We start from the raw sequence: 20,219 nt of genomic DNA, 5'->3' as shown, positions 1-20,219 counted from the left end.
TCTGCTGTGGCAGCTTGCAGCTACAGTGGGCACACTCGGGGTGTGTGGGGCTCCCGGTAAAGCACCGTGCACTTGCGTGGTGCATTATTGGGGCTCTGGGGGGGGGTACTGCGTGGCGGTGCTTCTCTGCACCTGACCCCTGGAGCTGCCAGGAAAGTCACGGGCGGGCCATAGGCAAGCCACCGCTCATTTGGGAGGGTGATCCGCCCACCCAGGGAAGGGTAAGTGATTGTCTGCGGGGAGGTTTGGGCACTCTTCTCTGTGTTCGTGAGAAGAGCTCCTATGCCTGTGTGCATTTCCAGCATTTTATCTGACTTATTCCTCATTCATTTCAAATTCATTCATTTCACCCTAAAAAATTAACAATTGTCCCCAAAGCATTTCAGTGAGCATGTGTGGATGTTGGATGGATTTTTTGTTGTGTCTACAAAGTGCTGCAAACAACATAATTCATTCTGTGCTGCGTTGGTAGACTTAAACCAAAGAAAAAAGGCAGCATCCAGGTTAAGTTGGTCATGACTAAGACCCACTGAAATTAATAGAACTTGATAGTCATGACTAACTTGTCTCATTGGTGACATCCTGACTAAATTACTCAACATCCTATGTTTTAAGAGTAACCTCTGGGTAGTACTATTGAATAGCTTCGTCTGGATGCCAGCCATTGATTTCTGTGGTGGTTAGTTATGACTAGCCACCTAATGGCGCAGCAGGTAAGCAACCTGCCTAGTGAGCAGGAGGCTGTTGGTTTGAATCCCCAATGGTGCGTTTCCCAGAATATGGGAAACTCCTATATCGGGCAGCAGCAATTTAGGAACATAGGAAACTGCTGTATACTGAGTCATGCCAATGGTCTATCTAGCTCAGTATTATCTACACAGACTGGCAGCAGCTTCTCCAAGGTTTCAGGCAGGAATCTCTCTCAGCCTTATCTTGGAAAAGCCAGAGAGGGAACTTGAAACCTTCTGCTCTTCCCAGAGCGGTGCTCCATTCCCTGAGGGGAATATCTTACTGTGCTCACATGTGGTTTCCCATTCAAATGCAACCAGGGCAGACCCTGCTTAGCTAGGGAGACAAGCCATGCTTGCTACCGCAAGACCAGCTCTCCTCTATATAGGAAGCTGCTGAAAGGCATCATCTCATACTGCGCAATGGTAAAGGCAATGGTAAACCTCTCCTGTATTCTACCAAGAAAACCACATGGCTCTGTGGTCACCAGGAGTTGACACTCAATGGCACAATCTTAGTTGTGGCCCACTATTATTGGCTACCATTAACTGAAATGTCAGCCACTCAGTCCCGTGAATAATCTAAGTACTCAGGGGGAATTCTGTTACAGGCATAGAACATCAGTTCCAGGGAACTTTTCTAGACATATATTCTTTCTTCCTTTCTTTGTACAGCTCCCCCTCCTTCAGCCATCTTCTGGACACTGCTTATACCCCATTCTTGAATCACAAAGCATGGTTGCCTCCCTTCAATGAATTCACATACATATTCTTCCCAGAAAGAATAGTCATTCCATGCTTTTCAAATGATTGACACCCAGCTGAAATATCAAAAGTACAGTTTTCTAAAAATAAAAATGTTTCACAACAGGAGGGAAAATTGAATAGTATGGGAACTCTAATTTGGTAATAATATTATGTGAAGTGCCAAAGGCTTTCAAATTATCTTCATAGACACAACATTGGTTTGGGACTCAGTTATGCATATGGTGCTATGATTTGAGCAGAGCCTCAGAGTTGCCAGCATTTCAGGTTACTCTAAAATTGCTTCTGCCACTTATCTTCCTCTCCTGCTGTGTTTGTCTGTTTTCCAGCCTGCTCACCCAGAGTCTTCCATGTTCTGTCCCCACACATAAGTTCTCTCTCCAGCAACCCATATACTGTGCTATATATACACACACCAAGAGAATGAGGAAGATTCACCTGTACACCTACTTTATAGTCCGGAGGTATCCTGGCTCCAAAACCATAGACTGGGAACATTTTATCGCTGAAACAAAAAACACACAAACAAACCAAGGTTCACTTTTTCCACCCCCTCTCAGTCGCAGTGATGCTCTTTTACCAGAAGTCCATTTCATCACAGAGCAGAAAAGTGTTTCGATAGATCCAACATGTTATTTGTTCATTGTCATTTAAGTGTACGAAGATACTAGTCCTCTTCACCCCACGTTTATTCTTCTGTTCTATTCTTGTTTATTGAGGATTCTGAAGCACAGATATCACTAGATTTTCACCTCCTTTGGCACAGTTATTTATATAGCTCTCCTACTTGAATGACTCCTGGTCATTTGGCATCCACATTTTCATGTAACTAAGATCTTTTACAGTTCTGTATTGTGATCCTAACACAGAAGTAGGTTTTACTGAAACAAAAAGGACTAGAAGAATTGTGTTCAAGGTCTGTGTACTTTTTAGTATTAGGCACCCTAATAAAGACAATAGGACTAACAAAAGGAGTTAGATGTTTGAGAACCCGTTTTATATGATTCTGTGAAGGCCTGACTGATGTGCAGTCTGATCACTGGAAAGTAAGTTCCACTGAGTTTAATAGGACTCACTCTCAAATACGTGTGTACTAGATTGCAGCCTTAATACTTTTTATAAGCTCTATACTGGATAGAAGATTTTATTTATTTATTTATTTATTTTTACATTTCTATACCACCTTTCGTTAAAAACAACCCTGAGGCGGTTTACAAAAATTAAAACATACAATAAAAAGCAGTAAAAACATCAAGCTAAAAACATATTAAAACAGGCATAAAAACAATACAACAGATAAAAACACACTGAAGCAGCAGTAAAAACGATTATGTAAAAGCCTGGGTAAAAAGCCAAGTCTTTACAAGCTTTCTAAAAGCCGTGATGGAGTCCGAGGAACGAATGGCCACTGGGAGAGCATTCCAGAGTCTAGGAGCAGCAACAGAGAAGGCCCTGTCCCGAGTGCACGACAGCCGGGCCTCTCTCACTGTCAGCACCCGGAGCAGGGCCCCCTCAGATGTCCTCATCAAGCGGGCAGCAACCCTTGGGAGCAGGCGGTCCCTCAAATACCCCGGGCCCAAACCGTTTAGGGCTTTAAAGGTCAAAACCAGCACCTTGAATTGGACCCGGAAACGAACCGGCAGCCAGTGCAGCTCTTTCAAAATGGGGGCGATATGTTCCCAGCGGGCAGCTCCGAATAAAACCCTCGCTGCCACGTTTTGCACTAGCTGCAGTTTCCGGATATTCTTCAAGGGCAGCCCCACGTAGAGCACGTTACAGTAATCCAGCCGCGACGTGACTAAGGCGTGGGTAACTGTGGCCAGATCTGCCTTCTTGAGAAAGGGACACAGCTGGCGCACTAACCGAAGCCGTGCAAAGGCACCCCTGGCCACCGCCTCCACCTGAGCTTCCAAAAGCAGAGCCAGGTCCAGTAGTACCCCCAAGCTGCGTACTTGCTCCTTCAAGGGGAGTGCAACCCCATCCAGAACCGGTAAAATCTCCTTATCCCGATTGGCTCTCCTACTGACCAACAGTACCTCCGTCTTATCCGGATTCAATTTCAGTTTGTTTGTTAGCCCACATCCAACCCATCACGGCCTCCAGCCCCCGATTCAGGACATCCACCGCCTCCCTAGGATCAGATGACGAGAGATAGAGCTGAGTGTCATCCGCATATTGCTGACAACTCAGTCCAAATCCCCGGATGACCTCTCCCAGCGGCTTCATGTAGATGTTAAACAGCATGGGGGACAAGACCGATCCCTGCCGGACCCCACAGGCCAATGGCCACGGGGCCGAGCAGTAGTCCCCCAGCACCACCTTCTGGACCCTCCCCCCAAGAAAGGACCGAAACCACTGCAACGCAGTGCCTCCGATTCCCATACTCGAGAGGCGGCCCAGAAGGATACCATGGTCAATGGTATTGAACGCCGCTGAGAGGAGATGACAAAATGCAAAAACATTCACTTCTTTTAGATCACAAGCATGAAATAAGTGCATTCCTGTCCTGTGCAAATGCTACTCTTATCCATTCAGTAGAATACAATAGATCCTAAGCAATGTATTCTCTGCATAAAACATGACAAACGCAATGCTTTGTACTCCTGGGCTGCAGCATATTGACAATCAGTCTTGGAAACAAGGGCTAGCTTCTTTCACATGGTAATGAGACATTTTTACAGGGGGTGTCAAAAACAAATTAGGTGGTGAAATTTTAGACTTATGCTAATTGCCTGCTGATTGCCTTCTCTTTGATTAAAGGCTGGAGAAGTTGGGAAATCCCATTTAATAATCAGGAATTGGAATGCAAAAATATTCAAGGACCAAGAATTTAGCACAAAAGCAGAGCAAAAGGATTGAAAACTCCTGTTATACAACTATATACTAATTAAAAGTTGGAATAGGATTTAGAAATTCATTTTAAAATGTATGAGGAATCAAAATAATTCAGGCTACAGTCCTATCCACAATTACCCATGCATCTCTGTGCATGGAACTGTACATGCTTTTGCAGGGATGAGTCTAGAACAACTAGTTTGGGGGCACAAAGGGGTGGCAAAGAACATTATCAGGGGAGTGAAAATTTTGTTATACATTAAATACTTATGAAGGTAAGGTAGTTAACGTTGTTGGCTTATTTACCTTCTTAATGAATGCTTGCTTGACATTTTAAAAAATATTCTGAAAATGCGCCAGATTTGTCTTAGAAAATACTGTCTTTTGGGATTCAGCCAAACCTTCCAGTCTGCTTCCCAGGCTAAATTTCCTTTCCTTTCCAAGACCACATGGCAGGAAAGACTGGGGTGGTAGGGGTGTGAACGGAAACACCACACTGCGGTCCGGCACTGGGGTGGGGGGTCGCTTTAAGAGCGGCGGGAGGGTTTACTTACCCCTCCCGCCGCTTTCCGTTGTGGCGCCGTAATTTGTAGAGTAATTGGGGCAGCAGGATACCTCCCTGCCGCCCTGTCCCTGCTGTGGCTCTGCAAAACTCCCAGTAATGCTTTGCGCGCATGCACGTTATGCGCGCGCTTCACGTGCGCACGCTCAAAGCATTACTGGGAGCTTTGCAGAGCTGCAGTGGGGATGGGGCGGCAGGGAGGTATCCTGCCGCCCCAATTACTCTACAAATTACGGTGCCACAGCGGAAAGCGGCAGGAGGGGTAAGTAAACCCTCCCGCCGCTCTTAAAGTGACCCCCCACCCCCAATCCGAACCACCCAGGTCCGGACCGGTCCGGAGGCCTTTTCAATGGCCTCCGGACTGGTTTGGGCCCATCCCTATGGGGTGGGGAGAGAGGTCAGTACCAAGACAGCTGAAATCTGCAGGGCAGAGGACCCTGCACCCTACTGTATACTAGGGATGTGCTCGGAACTGGTTTGGCTGGTTCGGTTCAAATTCAGACTGGATTCGAACTGACCCGGGCCAGTCCGGCTTCAGGCTCAGATGAACCAGGTCGGGTTTGGTTTCACCAATGAACCGGGCTGAACCAGTTTGCGGGCTGGTGCAGGGGTATATTTGCAGGCTTGGTGAGGCAAAAGGCCTCTGTGCATGCATAGAGGCCTGAACCGGGCTGCAGCTGGCCCAAGCTGTTATTTGTGAGGCTAGCAGAGGGCTTGGAAGAGCCCCTGCTGCTGCTTCCGGAGATTCTCTGCTGCCGCAGGCTTAAATTAAAAGTTACTTTCCCTCCCCCCGCCTTATGTTAGGGAATCCCCCTTTACTTGTAAAGGGGAATACTCACTGGATTCCCCTATACAGGAATACCCAAACCAGTCCGTGAGTTCGAACCTAGACCAGCACCCCACTTTGGGAGGCCAGTCTGGTTCAAACTCAGACTGCCCGAGTCGAGTCAGTTTGATTCAAACCGCAGTTCGAATCGAGCTGACTCACACATCCCTACTATACACATGATCTCATCTAGCCCAGTTCCTGGCCAAGAAGGAAGCTAAGGGATTAGCCTGGCTCCTGGGAGGTTGGAGGAATCTCCTAGCTGGCTGCACTGGCTCCTACTGCTTGTTCTGAGGTCGAGCAGTGAGTGAATGAGGCTTCTGTAAACAATGGAACTCTTTAAAATAATTAATTCAAGCTATAGGACCATAATATACTGTGACTGTGTTATCTGATACTTTGTTGTAAAGTTCCAGTCTGGCAGATGGGGGAATGGGGAATATTTTTAGGGTCATCCCTGTGCTTTTGCAAACTTGGTATATTCTACTGGTTTATAAAACAGATAACACAGTCTTATTCTCCATCAAGCCTACAAATATATTTATGAATGAACTAAACAATGAATATTTCAAATAGTCTTTGGAAAGTCAAGCTTTCAAAACACTTCACTTATGAACATGCTGTAATTAAGATGATAGCGGGCTCTGCCATTTTATTAAACAAAGGTTGCTCATCTTTTTGTATCCCACTATCTCCTAATTTCCTTTAACTTACAGTAAGTTCAGTAATGGTGGACAACACCTGTTAGTTCTAGTTCTGCTCACCATACATACCTGAGTGTGTGTTGTATATAACCCAAGTTACAATATAAGAACAAAATAAAAAATTAAAATGCTTTCACAGAATAAAAACAAAAGCAATTCACAGAATAAAAGAAAACAATTTCACAAAGTAAAACAATTAAACAATTTAAAATTAGTTTTAATTAAAAGCCTGAGAAAACAGGTGTGTCTTAAGGGTCTTTTAAAAAGCAATCAGAGATGGAGAAGCTCTTATTTTGACAGGGAGTGCATTCCAAAGCCCTGGGGCAGCCACAGAGAAGGATCAGACCTGAGTTGCCACCAAACAAGCTAGTGGCAACCATAACCGGACCTCCCCAGATGATCTTAATAGGTAGCAAGGTTCATGACAAAGTAGACACTCTTTTTAGTACCCTGGATCAAAGCTTCATAGGTAATAACCAGCATGTCGTATTTTACTCAGAAGTGTATCGGCAGCCAGTATAAAATTGGTGTTATATGGTCCCTTTGGGTTGTTCCAGAGACCAGTGTGGCTGTCGCATTCTGTGGCAGTTGTAGTTTCTGGGCTACATTCAAAGGCAGCCCCATGTAGAGTGCATTACAGTAGTTAAGCCAGGAGGTCACAGCATATGTCCTACCATTTTAAGGTCATTTACCTCCAGAAATGGGTGTAGCTGACGTATCAGCCAAAGCTGATAAAAAGCGTCCCTGGCCACTGCCTTATTATAAAAATAAATAAAATAAGCCAAGATGAGCAAGGGTCAAAAGAGCAGGTGGAAGGACGCACAGTTTGAAACAGCTTGTCCACATCCTGAGAGGTCACAAACTGAAAGTGATCCAGTCTGACAACATAATAGGAGTTGCTATATATCTCCATATCAGACTCTGCCCTAATTGTAGAATCCAGTTTGGCCCAAATAAGAGACGTTTTGTCTGTAAAATAATAATTAAAAGCGCCACAGCAGGTAACCGATGGTTCCAAATTTGGATTCAAGGGGGAGGGGGCTCATACTAGCCCTCTCACTACCCAAGACAACTCCATTGGAAGTGAACTTGCACTTGCAATGCGAGCAGAAAATAATTGCTTCTTTGCCGCACGTATTGCCAGAGCATAGATCTTCAGATGTGCTTTATGTTGTAACCTGTCGGATTTGAGTAGAGTCTGTCTCCATTTGCACTCTAGTTGTCTACCTCGCCGCTTTAGCTCCCATAATTCTTCTGAATACCATGGGGCTAATTTTGAAGCAGGTCCTTTTCCTGTTATTGTGGAAGATGTTAAATAAGAATATATGGTAGCAAGGGTTTCATCTACTGGTCAATACAACACTGTTGCTATGGGAAGCAAGGGTGGAATGGAACTGGTGTCTGATTCATGTCAATGGGGCTTTCAGAATTTTTAATAAAGTGATCTGTCATTTACATCAGGTATGTATAACTTACAACCATCAAACCAAATGCAGCTCATCATTCATGTTTCGTGGTCTGATAGGTGCCTGACAATGTTCTAGCTCTTTTTGCAGAGAGCAGCAAATATAGGTTTGCAGAGCTTTTTGAGGAGTTCCATACAGATGTAATGGCATGTGTTTGACTTGACAGGTTATAATAGGCTTTGTCTAGATCAGGGGTGGGATTTAATATCTCAGCCTGGGTTTGTCCGAAGTAGCTCTCCAGGCATTTGGGCTTGCTTCTCCCTCCCTCCCCTTCCAGGCAATACTGCAGACCTGATTGTCTGGCTGAGGGAGGACATGGCTGCACCTTTTAAAATCCCTCTCTCATAGCTGCTTTAACTTTCCCAGTAATTTCTCTCCAGTTTCTTCCACTACCAAGCAGTCTCTTTTGTTCCATTGCTGTCCTACTACAAAATTCTCTGGGAATTCAGGGGGTTCGAAGTTAAACTCCCCTACTCTGTTAATGCACATTTTGTACATGCTAGTCATTTTGTGACTCACTCCCTCTCCTCAAGCCACCATTTTGTACTGGTAGGATCCAAGGCTCTGGTATTTAAAAAAGGTTCTGGAAGCCTGAAGTCTACCCACCCCTGATCTAGATAATAGTGACCTTGGTCACAGATATATATGTGAGTAGGGTGTTCAGCTAATTAGTCATGACAACCTGGTCTCTCAAGCCTTGCAAAATAAAATAAAATAAAAATAACACCAAGATCTACAAATTGAAATTGAAAGGCTGTGGCAGAAGAAGACCAAAATAATCCCAGTAGTAATTGGCGCCCTAGGTGCAATTCCAAAACATCTTGAAGAGCACCTCAACACCATAGGGACCACAGAAATCACCATCAGCCAACTACAAAAAACAGCTTTACTGGGAACAGCCTATATTTTGCAACGATATCTATAATAATAACAACAATATTGATAATAGAATTCAGCCATCCCAGGTCCTTGGGAAGGACTCGATGTCTGGTTAAAACAAACCAGTCAATAACACCTGTCTGACTTTGTAAACAAGAAATAATAATAATAATAATAATATCTGGCAGCCAGCAGACCTCTCCATTAACTCCTCAAGAATTCCATAGCTAGCACATGCCTCAAGCCATACCAACACTCTTTGCAAGTAAGCATATGCTGAGTACAGATGGTTTCGGCAGGATGGTGGTAGCCGGTTAGGCCAGAAAGGACCTTAACTAAAGGTGGCTACATTGGCTGTGCTACCTGCGGCTCCGAAAGAGAAAAACAACACTGAGCACATTCTGCCAGCCACTCCCCACATTTCCCACCAACCCATATATGCAGCTCTTTGACTCCTCTCTATCTACCCTTTCCTTGAAAGGTTAAAACATTAGCAAATCCCCAACAACGACAGTCCATTTCAAGGAGCACCCACACCAGGCAGAGGAGATTTCAAATGTGCAGGCTGACATGCATCCTTACATACTTAAAATACATCTCTGAGTCCTGAAAAACTGCAGTAACATGAGGTAGTTGCTGTGTGGTGAAGGGTTTTTGTTTTTTGTTTTAACAAGATCACATGATAAATGTTTTAACACAGGGATTCAAATATATGCACCAGTTTAATTACTGCTCTGTCAGTTTTATATGAAAAAAATCAACAAAATTGCTCCTAAGGTGCCTCAGGGAAGTGGAATCTGCTGACTATGGATAATGTGTATCTATAATTGAGCTTAAAGTGCATGGAGGAAGCACAAGTCTGCTACCTACAAGAGGAATAATTAATGAACATAGGGAATACACGCACCCTGAAGCCAACTACTGGAAGGCATCTACTAATGAATTAACTAACAAAGCTGAATCCAAATACTATATCCATAAATTTCACTGATTAGTATTAAAATAAGACACTCTGGCAAAAGAGAAAAAACACCAAATATATTCTCAAATGTCTGGGCTATGCACAAAAATGAAGCAAACAGTGATTTAAGAAATGCATCAAGGCCAGAGCAGAATAAAGATGTCTGACTCCACTAACCAAGTTAACTGGCACAATCCAAATGGCAGGGCCGCCAGAACCTGAAGCTTTCTTAATAGATAATAATAGATAATAATATGAGCCCCTGGTGGCGCAGTGGTAAAACTGCTGCCCTGTAACCAGAAGGTTACAAGTTCGATCCTGACCAGGGCCTCAAGGTTGACTCAGCCTTCCATCCTTCCAAGGTCGGTAAAATGAGTACCCAGAATGCTGGGGGCAATATGCTAAATCATTGTAAACCGCTTAGAGAGCTCCGGCTATAGAGCGGTATATAAATGTAAGTGCTATTGCTATTGCTATAATATATACATTATGGACTTATAGGTATAAGAGCTAGCATTTTGAATCAATGCATGAACTTTATTATTGTTTATCTGTTTATTTCGGCCCAAGGCCAGCATAAATGCATGAACTTTAGCCCTCATCACCTCTCTGTATTCCTTTGTTAGTAACAGCACACAGCCTCCCCTGTCCTTTGGCCATCTGTGACATTCTCTTCTAGTTTTTTGCTTCCCTCACATTAGCAACACTGATCGTTAACATTCTGTGACTGCTAATACAGACACACCAGTGATTGGAATTAGGGATGTGCATGAATTGGATTTTGTGATTTGATTTGAGCTCGACTAGAACAGAAGAATCCTTGAATTGATTAATCAAAACGGGCAGCCATTGCCAGCTGTTTTGAAGAATCAACTCGAATCAATTTGAGTTATTTGGCCATAGTGAGCAATGAGGAATCACCCCAATGGGGAATCATACCATTATTCCCCATGAGTAGGTCCTAGATTGGGTGTATGGCATGATGGGTGCTACCTACCACCCAACCCCCAAAATAAATGGGCAAGGGGGTGGTTTTATTTTTAACCTTTCCCCCCAAACCCCATTGGATCCCCCCCCACCCGATCACCTACTTTTAAATAGGGATGTGCCCAAAATACTTCGGGCACATCCCAGAGGGCAGGGCGGGGTTCCCTTAAGAGGATGCAGGCAGGTCCTACCTGCCCCTCCTGTGAAAGCCTCTGCTGCCTCGCCCCACCTCAGTGCTGTTCTAAGAGAAACATCCCTGTGAAAGCAACAGCATGTACTGCAGGCTCCTTTAAAACACCCTGCTGCGGCAGCGGGATGCTTCCCTCAGCATCCCTCGCATGGCGGGACGTTTTAAAGGAGACTGCAGCACGGGCTGTCACTTTCATAGGGATGTTTCTCTTAGAACAGCACCACAATGGGGCAGTGCAGAGCAGTGGAGGCTCTCACAGGAGGGGCAGGTAGGACCTGCCTGCCTCCTTTTAAAGAAATCTTTTGCCCCACACCAAAACATTTCGGCTCCAGGAAGCCGAATCATTTCGGCACATCAGCATTTTAAGCACATGCTGAGTACACATAGCATTTAAAAATTTTAATGTGTTTTTATTGATTATGATTTTTATCTTTTTATGAATTTTAAATGTTTTATATTTTATTATGTTTTAATTCTGTACACCGCCCAGGAATTTCAATGTTAGGTGGTATATAAATTCAATAAATAAAATAAATAAATAATCCTGCATAGGATTATGGTGTACCAGTGGGATATTAAAATGACACTATTTATTTATTTTATTGGTTTTAATACACTTAAATAAAACTGATACATTGGCATTAGGGTCACATGTTAAGATACCATTCCACTCATGCTTTATTTCATAGTAAAGCAGCATCCACACATTTTGTAAAGTGAGAACACTTATGAATTCTTTCCCCCCAGCCATTTTATATATAAATAATAATAATAATAACAATAATAATACAAATTAGTGTTGCTAATAATGAGCAATATTCTTTAAGATTTTTGTTTTCTTCCCCACAACTTATTATACACATTGGGTGGGTGGTAGAAGATTAGTTGATGCGAGAAATATAAGACTGCCTGGCAAATTGCAAAGAAAGGGAAGCACAGTGCTTCCTGTGAACATGCATACTGATGAGGGCACAGGATACTTCTTTATGATAAATTTACCCAGGATGCATTGTACTCTCTTCCCATCTGGAAGCATTCTTCTTTATTTTCTAAGTTCTAAACTTGATAACTTCTCTATTGACTGAAAATGCAATTCCTATTACTATAATGAGAAATGGTGCCATGTGATTTTTTGGACAAAAGAAGGAGCAAAGCACTCAACAGTAATCAGTTCTTATCCTGGCCCTTTGCTAGCACACACATAATCACTGGTTCTCTAGAGGTTTTATTCCAATTTGCAGACGTTCCATTTTTACTGTTCTAGTAGTGTGCCACTCAACTCCTTCACTTGCCTTTGAAAGAAAGTGTCATTACCATGCAAATAACAATCCTTTGAAGCAGGCTAATTACTGCACCCCATAGTGTAATACATGGAAGACAACAGTAAGCTCCTAAAAAATGACCCAGAAGGCATAATTAGCATCAGGAGGACAAGGCACTCACTCTCAGTGTGATAGTTCATATTTTGTATGTTCATGGTACCATATATGACAGACACTATATCAGGAGCAGCACATGGGAAAAATAACACTTCTCCATCAAAAAAGGATATCCAGATAAAGATGACAAACATCTAGTAGAGGCTGCTGTGCTAATTAAAGAAGGATCTCGTTAACATGAAGCCCAAATCAATAAGATCTGGCTTAAAGAATGACTGGCTAGTAAGTGAAAGAATGGGCTAGCTCAGATAATACTGCCCACCAGCCCTGCCCTCCATATGATGAGCATGAGAGTAAATGTCTGCTTCTCCTCCCAGTATACCCTTCGGCTTTGCACAATTGTGTTGGAGCAAATGACCATCCAAACTGTCCTCAATGTATGATTTCAATGTTTCATTAAATTAGTATTTAAATCACACAGTGGGGGCAGTTCACACAATGCACTTATATGGAGGGGGAGAAGGCTGTGTGCACTCATATAATCAAAGACTTGAAAAAACTTAGCAGTCCGGGATAAGGGGACAAGTACATGTGTGGATTGGTAACTGGTTGAAGGACAGGAAACAGAGGTAGGTATAAATGGAGTTTTCACAATGGAGGGAGGTAAGTAGTGGCGTCCCTCAGGGATCTGTACTCAGACTTTTAATTTAGTCATAATGCTCTAGAAGTTGGTGTAAGCAGTGAGGTGGCCAAAATTTGAAGATGACACCCAAAAGGATCGCTCCAAACTGTGTGAGTGGGCGAAAAAATGGCAAATGTGGTTCAATGTTTGCAAGTGTAAAGTAATGCACATTGGGATGAAAAACCCCAACTTCATGTTTACGCTGATGGGATCTCAGCTGTCAGTGACTGACCAAGAGAGGGATCTTGGGGTCGTGGTGGCAGCACCCTTTGAACCTGAAACCACCACAGAGCCAGCCTCTCCCAAACCATCATGTGCTCCAATATCTGCACACCAGTGCCAGCAACCGTCTTGGCAGGAGCGGACAGAGTGGTGGTGGAGTGCCAGATTCCAGGCTAGAAGGTGAGGAGGATGTTCATCTGAACCCATTATGTTTTCACGGGCATAAACACTTTATGTTTATGCCCGTGAACCCATTATGTTCTGCAAAACACTTTTGTATAGTCAAAGCAGAATTCTTTGACTAATAGGCTAATTCACTTAACAACGATCAAAGATTGTTTGAATCATTTGGGCTGCTGGAGTCCCATGCAGTTAAGGAGGTGGCCATACTGAGAGCATATCCAACTTGACATCCTCCTGGTACATTTCTTTATTGAACGTGGTGGCGTTGTCCAAACTGCTGCTCTATATGCAACCCAAATACTAGTCTAAATGAATATTTGAGTCACATGTGGAACAGTAGTTTGGACAACTGCCCCTCCATGCGATAAAGGAATGTGTTGGGAATAGAGGACATCAGGACATCCAGGAGAGACGTTAGGATGGGAATACTCTTGGTGCATTCCCCTTCTTAATTGCATCGGCCAGTTTGGGGAAGGAGGAAATATCATCTAAACTGGCCCTGTGTGAACATTTGACTGTTGTACAGAAATGCACATGGCAGATAGTTAAACACACATGTGAATACATTACAGTTAAAGGGTTGAAGTGACAAGGGCGGAAGTGGTTGGACGTCAGATGAATGCATTGGGAGCATCAAGGCAATGGCTGACTGTGGGAGTTGGGGTTGGAATCTGGACTTATGAAGCTGCTTCACTAGCAGGTCTGAGGCTGACAATCAATACCTCAACAGGCCCTATTTCAGAGGCGTAACTATAGGGGGACAGGGGGGGGCACGTGCCCTGGGCGCCATCTTTTCTGGTCACGTGGGGGGCACCGCCATGACCAATTTTTTTTAAATTTTTTTAAAATTTTTTGTTAATACAAATGTTTCCTGCTCAGTGCAGCAGTGCTGCAGCAGTCAAGGGAGCGTGTCGGTGCCCCCTTCCCCACGAGCGGTCCCTTCTGCGCCACCTGCGCGCCCCCCCCCATTGCTTTGCTGGTGCCTGGCTGCCAGTCAGTGGCCTGGCTTGGCGGCGGCGGCGGGCGCTTGTGAGGAAAAACCTAAGGGGGGGCATGGTGGGGGGGCGCCATTTCAGTGCTTGCCCCGGGCGCCGTTTTCCCTAGTTACGCCTCTGCCCTATTTAGACTTAGAGTGTTATCTGAAACCACATACACAGTGCTATTTAACAAGAACTCTTTCAGCACAATCCTATGCACAGAGAAGAAAGACCCATCTTTGGATGGAGAGGGCAGTATAGAAATGTAATACGTAAGTAAGTAAGTAAGTAAGTGGCAACCCAGAGATTTTCAGTGCAGCAGACAAAAGTGTTGCACTAAAGCCATTGGCACTTAACCACCAGTTATTATCAAATTACTTGAATGCTAACTAGAAACTACACTGGAATAAATGTGGTTTTGTTTCACCTGTCATAGTCTTGGCAGATCTCCCCAACAGCTACCAGTGCCTTCAAGTATTCATTCGGCTGATAGGGGTGGATGTAGTGGAGTGAGCAGCTGTTCCGGGGATCACCGTTAGAAGCTGTGAAATCTATAGCTACCTGGAAAAGAAAGGAGAGAATAAAAGGTTGTGCTAGGTGCCTTCTCTTCAGTGTGCCCAGGGGCACCCCTTCTATGAGGCAGGCTGAGGCAGTCACCTCAAGGGCTGGTGTTGGGAGGGGCCCAGGACAGGTGCAGGGAGGGGCCTGACTTGTTGGCATATAGTTCTCGCATGTGGTTCCTGCAGTCTTAACAGCATGGCCTGAGAATGCTGAGCACCCTCCCACAGGCAGGAGGGGCGTCAGAATGTCCTTTGCCTCAGGCAGCAAAATGTCTTGGGCCATACACGGACGCCATACACCCTTGTGTATGTCTCCACTAGAATGGTGATAAGCACTAAAAATTGAGAGGTGGGGGGCAGGGAGCCCCAATGGCCTACTGCACAATACAGCGGTATGTGTTGCACTTCCAAACCAACTCAGCACCTCATAATGTGCTACACATAGTAAAAGTGATGTGATGTAAACAACAGGGTTGCATTTGTTATTATATATCAGTAAAACTCTGCAAAGGGCTTTAAAATATGTATTGCATTCCACATTCCGATCAAATATAAGTCAGAAACACGCATTACTAAAACAAAATACATAGCGATACAAAAACACCACTATTTAAAAGTGACATTCGTCCTCAAATACTGCTAAGAGGTAGGTCATCATTTCCTTTGGACAAGTGGAGAATTGTGACTGAAAGATGGCAACACTCCTTTGCTTCTCACGAATGGAGTGGCTTTCTGTTTTTGTTTTTTGCTTGTGGAATGCTATAGTCTGGACTGTAGAGGCTGATCAAGGGGCTTTTAGGTCTTTAAGATTCCTTCAGGGACCCATAAGTGCATCCATGGCTGAGCTGTGAGAGAGCATATGGAGCTGCCTTATACTGAGTCAGACCATTGGTCCATCTAGCTCAGTACTGCCTACCCTGACTGGTAGCAGCTCTCCAATGGTTCAGACAGGAGACTTTCCTACCTGGAGATTACAAGGATTGAACCTGGGACTTGCTGCATGCAAGCAGATGCTCTACCACGGCCTCATCTGCTAAGGGGAATATCTTACAGCAGACAGTGCTCACATGTAGTCATCCATCCAAATGCAAACCAAGGCAACCCTGCTTAGCAAAGGGAACAATTCATGCTCCTTACCACAAGACAGGCTCTCCACCCCTATTCATCCTGGTACCTTTGGCATTCAAAATATGCTCTTGACCACTGAGCTACACTGCCTCCTTTAGTTCTACTCCAAACACAGAGGGCATGTGACAATCTCTTTCTAGGTTCACTAAAACACACTTGGCTATTTTACTCTGAGAAACTGCAAATGCCACCGAATCTGAATATACTTGCATAAAATTTCATTTGTTTTTTGTTTCTACAAAACTTACCAGAATAAAACAAATGAAACACAGTCTTTTCCAATTATATTATAATGTTCATTGGTCTAATTATAAATTCTAAGCAATCAGAGCGTAATTTAATCTCCCACATTCAGGTGCTTTCAGGTTCACACATCTGTCTAGTATAAAATCTCTGCAAAATTAAAATGTTTCACACCATATATATATATAAACTCCAGACAGTATCAGATGTCTACACTCATTTCATTCATGCTGTTTAAACTTTATTATGATTACTCTAAAAAAAAATCATTGGTCCTGCACTTTCCATAACCAAATAATTTCATAAACTAATTAACTGTTCCCCATTTCTTTCCCAGATGGGAGAGAGCTTGAAGGTGAGCCAGGAGGTAAAATAAAAATTTGAGCTTTGCATAGGTTTTGGTATACCACACTCTAATTTTCTTTTGGAGTAAGAGGCATCTGGCAGTAAGACAGGCTTTCCTTAACTTTTTAGAACTCATGTTTTCTCTTTCTGAAAAGTTTTTCATATTTTCTAGATAATTGACAATTGGACTGTGTCATCGTCGAGTCCCCTCGGTGAACCAAGACAAACATGTATGATAAACTAGATGATCACATGAACTGGAAAAATAAAAATGGAATGATGTTCAATAGCAGAAAAAGTCATAGGAAGATAGAAAGCTGCCTTATACAGAGAGTCAGACCATTGGTCCATGTAGCTCAGTATTGTCAAGGGTTCAGGCAGGAGTCTTTCCCAGCCCTACCTGGAGATGCCAGGGACTGAACCTGGGACCTTCTGAAAGCAAAGCAGATGCTCTTCCACTGAGCTACAGCCCCATCATGTATTTGTGGACTAAGAGCAAACATTCTGCAGCTGATAAAAATGGAACAAGAGGAAGAGAACTGATGATTATAAGTGACAACAAGATGGCTATGTGCCACTAGTGGATGTGAGTATAAAAGGTTGCAAGTGCAGTTTGTAGATACTTGGCTTTCCCTTCAAGAAATGCTCCATCAAAGTTATCCACAAATTGCACTTGCTCCTGTTCATTTCCTTGGTGCCTCAATGGCCTCTATTATTTACAAACCACAGAAAACTATTACAGCTCTGAAAATTGAGATGATCCAGATTATACAGCTGCCTGGCTGGTGACTGGAATCAGTAGCAGGAAGAATGTTATTCAGGTATAGAAAAAGCTCCACTAGTTACCAGCTGTTTCTGGGCACATTTTAAGGTACTGGTTTTGACCTTTAAATCATCAACACTCTGGACCTTACGCATCTTAAGGAAGCATATTCTTTCATATTAATCCCAAGGTACTCTACAATCTTCAGGTGAGGTCTTGCTTGGGATATCCTTGCATTCTGAGGCAAGGTTGACAACTACAAGCTCTTTCTGTGGGGGCATCTTTCTTTTGGAATTCTGTTCTTAGAGAAGCCAGCCAGGTCAGTTCTAACTGATGCCTTTGAAAGGCTGGTAAAAATATCCCAGGCTAGGGCAGCCCAGCCTAGCCTTGCTTAGGCTGCTTGTGTGCAGCACTGGGACCATGTGGATCCTGGCGCTGACTGTCCACCTAACTAGGGACATGCATGAACAAGTTCGGTACTCCTGTTCCAGAGTGCCAAATCTGTTTGAATGCTGGCGTTTGAGCCAGCATGACGGGCAGGGGCGTAGCAAGGCTGGAGTGGGCCCAGAGACAAAATTTTAAAATGGGCCCCTCGCTGATACATACACTTCACAATATATAGTCATGTGACTTGCCTCATGTGACTTGCCTCTGGGGGGGCCCTCGAGCCATGGGGGCCCCCAGGCAGCCGCCTCCCCTTGCCTAATAGTAGTTATGCCCCTGATGACGGGCAGCAGAGGGCTGCCTATAACACACAGGTAAGGAGCTCCTTACCAGCTCACCCCCTCCCTGCCGCCACCCCCCCCCCACCGTGCACTTGTTTTAGAAACAGTCGTGCAGGGCTGCAGTGTTCCTGTCGTAAATCTGTCAGGCTAGCCAGACGAAGCGCAACAGGTACAGAAGCTGCACAACAAAATTCAACAGGAATAAATTCTCCAAACCAGGTCCAGTCCGAGTCAGTCCAAAAATCCAACAGAGTCCAAAGCGAAATCCACAGGCAAGATCAACACAGTCCAATGGTCCAAACACGGTCAAGGCAATACAGGAACACAGCCGATCAGCAGGCAAGAAACTGTTGTTGCTATCAGCAGGGAAGGCATGTTACAGGCGTCTTAAATAGGTGGAGCTCCCCCCACCCCGTGCTGTTAATTAAGAGTTGCTGAGTCAGCAGCTTTGCCTGTTGTTATACGCATGGATCTTCTTAGCTCTTGCTGTCTCTTGGAGCTGAGACTGATTGCGCCTCCTCCACAAGAGCTGCCTCACCCGGCTCTAACTCATCCTCGACTCCCTGTGCTTCAGACCCACTCTCCTTTGCCATCTCTGGTCCTTGCCCACTCTCCTCTGCTGTCAGCTCTGTATCTATCTCCAGCTCCTCCTCAGAGTCTTCCAGCATGCCCATGACACTTCCTGCCTTCAGTCCCGATCAGTGTCAGCATGCAAATGACCAGGGCGCATGCTCGTGCACACCCCTACACCTAACCCTACTTTTTATGCTGGCCTTTAGCTGAGGTAAAGGGTGTAAGCGCACACTTAACCCTGGTGCCGGGGTCATGCGTGTGCTCAGGCTGCTTACAGCACATTCGTTGCATGCACCATGCTCATTGCATGGTGCATGTTGCCAGCCTCTGGAGATCCGTGCTGCCCGGAGTAGCACAGATTGTGTGGGCACGTGGCTGAAGAATACAATGGCAACCGTTTGGGGGAAGATAGGTTGGTGCCTTTTCTTCCCCACGGCGCCACCACCGCCTGTCCTCCTGGTTGTCTGAATAGCACCAATAACTAGTTACAGAGAGAGAGACCAATGTGTAGTTTATTTTGGATTCTTATTACTAACTGGCATTTTATTTATGGGTTGATGTTGTGAGATGCCTGGAGGGCCTTGATGGGCAGAAAGGCAGACTACATCAATCTTTTTTCCCCTTAGAAATCAAAGCAGAATATTTTTGAGAATGATTCCATCTTTCCCTGCAAATTTGCACTCTGCTCTTTACTGAAACATTTTTTTAAACTAGAGATTCTCTATGCAGAATCAAGTAATATAATGCCTCTAAATCCACAAATGTTAAATTTCCTGTTCTCTAGCATGAGGCTTTTATAAGACTTGTGATTTTGCTGCTTGGTAGAATTTTATAAATAGGCATCTGAAAAGGAAGAGAGAATCAAACTGAAGGGCAATATAGTACACCAGGAATCATACTGAATCAATAATATAATTCCTCATGTAGAGGAATGTGCCACTCCAAAAATGTACCTGAACTGAGGAAAAAAATGTTGCAGATTGGCTGAGAGCTTCTGCTTCACCTAGGTTAACATGTGCTATTGGTCTTATCAACAAAATGATCAATTCACCTTGCAGTCTTTCCCCCCCTCCACATGATGTTAAGCCTCCTTTCTGCTGCATAATGTAATCTTATTTAGCAAAGAGGCCTGAAGAGCTTTACCTATGTCAATTTAAAAAGAGGTACAGATGGATATACACCAAACTAAAACTATTAACATCTTCACAATGACATACTGCTACACAGGGACATTTAAAGTTCATTTAGATAATAACCAGTATATAGAATACTGGCTAAATTAGGAATCAACTTTGACTGAGGAAAACAAACAAGATTTATTGACAGAGAACACATTGATCTTTGCAAATCAGGATTGCCAGTGTCTCCTTTGAAAGTTGTTTCTGGATGGGTTCAGATGAACATCCTCCTCTCCATGTGAGCAAGACGGGGCAGTGGAATACTATAAATATTGTCGTATGTAGTATTGTAGTATATGAATACTACAAATATTTATATACTGCTTTTAAACAAAAGTTCCTAAAGTGGCGCGCGCGC

General features: G+C 44.0%; 1 protein-coding gene across 3 annotated transcripts in view; it reads right to left on the bottom strand.

Annotated features, from left to right (window-relative positions):
* Nucleotides 1-20,219, bottom strand: part of CPNE4 (copine 4) — a 317,325-nt gene that overhangs the window by 14,145 nt on the left and 282,961 nt on the right. For 2 of the 3 annotated variants that reach the window (XM_053263929.1, XM_053263931.1), the window contains 2 exons: nt 14,774-14,907; nt 1,932-1,998 (listed from right to left, as the gene is read on the bottom strand). In XM_053263929.1, coding sequence (XP_053119904.1) covers nt 1,932-1,998; nt 14,774-14,907 — 201 coding nt within the window. The remainder of the gene's footprint in view (nt 1-1,931; nt 1,999-14,773; nt 14,908-20,219) is intronic. The other variant, XM_053263930.1, reaches the window with a different exon arrangement.

The sequence above is a fragment of the Hemicordylus capensis genome, chromosome 6 (genome assembly GCF_027244095.1).
Source record: "Hemicordylus capensis ecotype Gifberg chromosome 6, rHemCap1.1.pri, whole genome shotgun sequence".
In the NCBI taxonomy this organism is placed as follows: Eukaryota; Metazoa; Chordata; class Lepidosauria; order Squamata; family Cordylidae; genus Hemicordylus; species Hemicordylus capensis.
The sequence above is the reverse complement of the archived record's forward strand: the minus strand, read 5'-3'. Positions and strand labels throughout refer to the sequence as shown.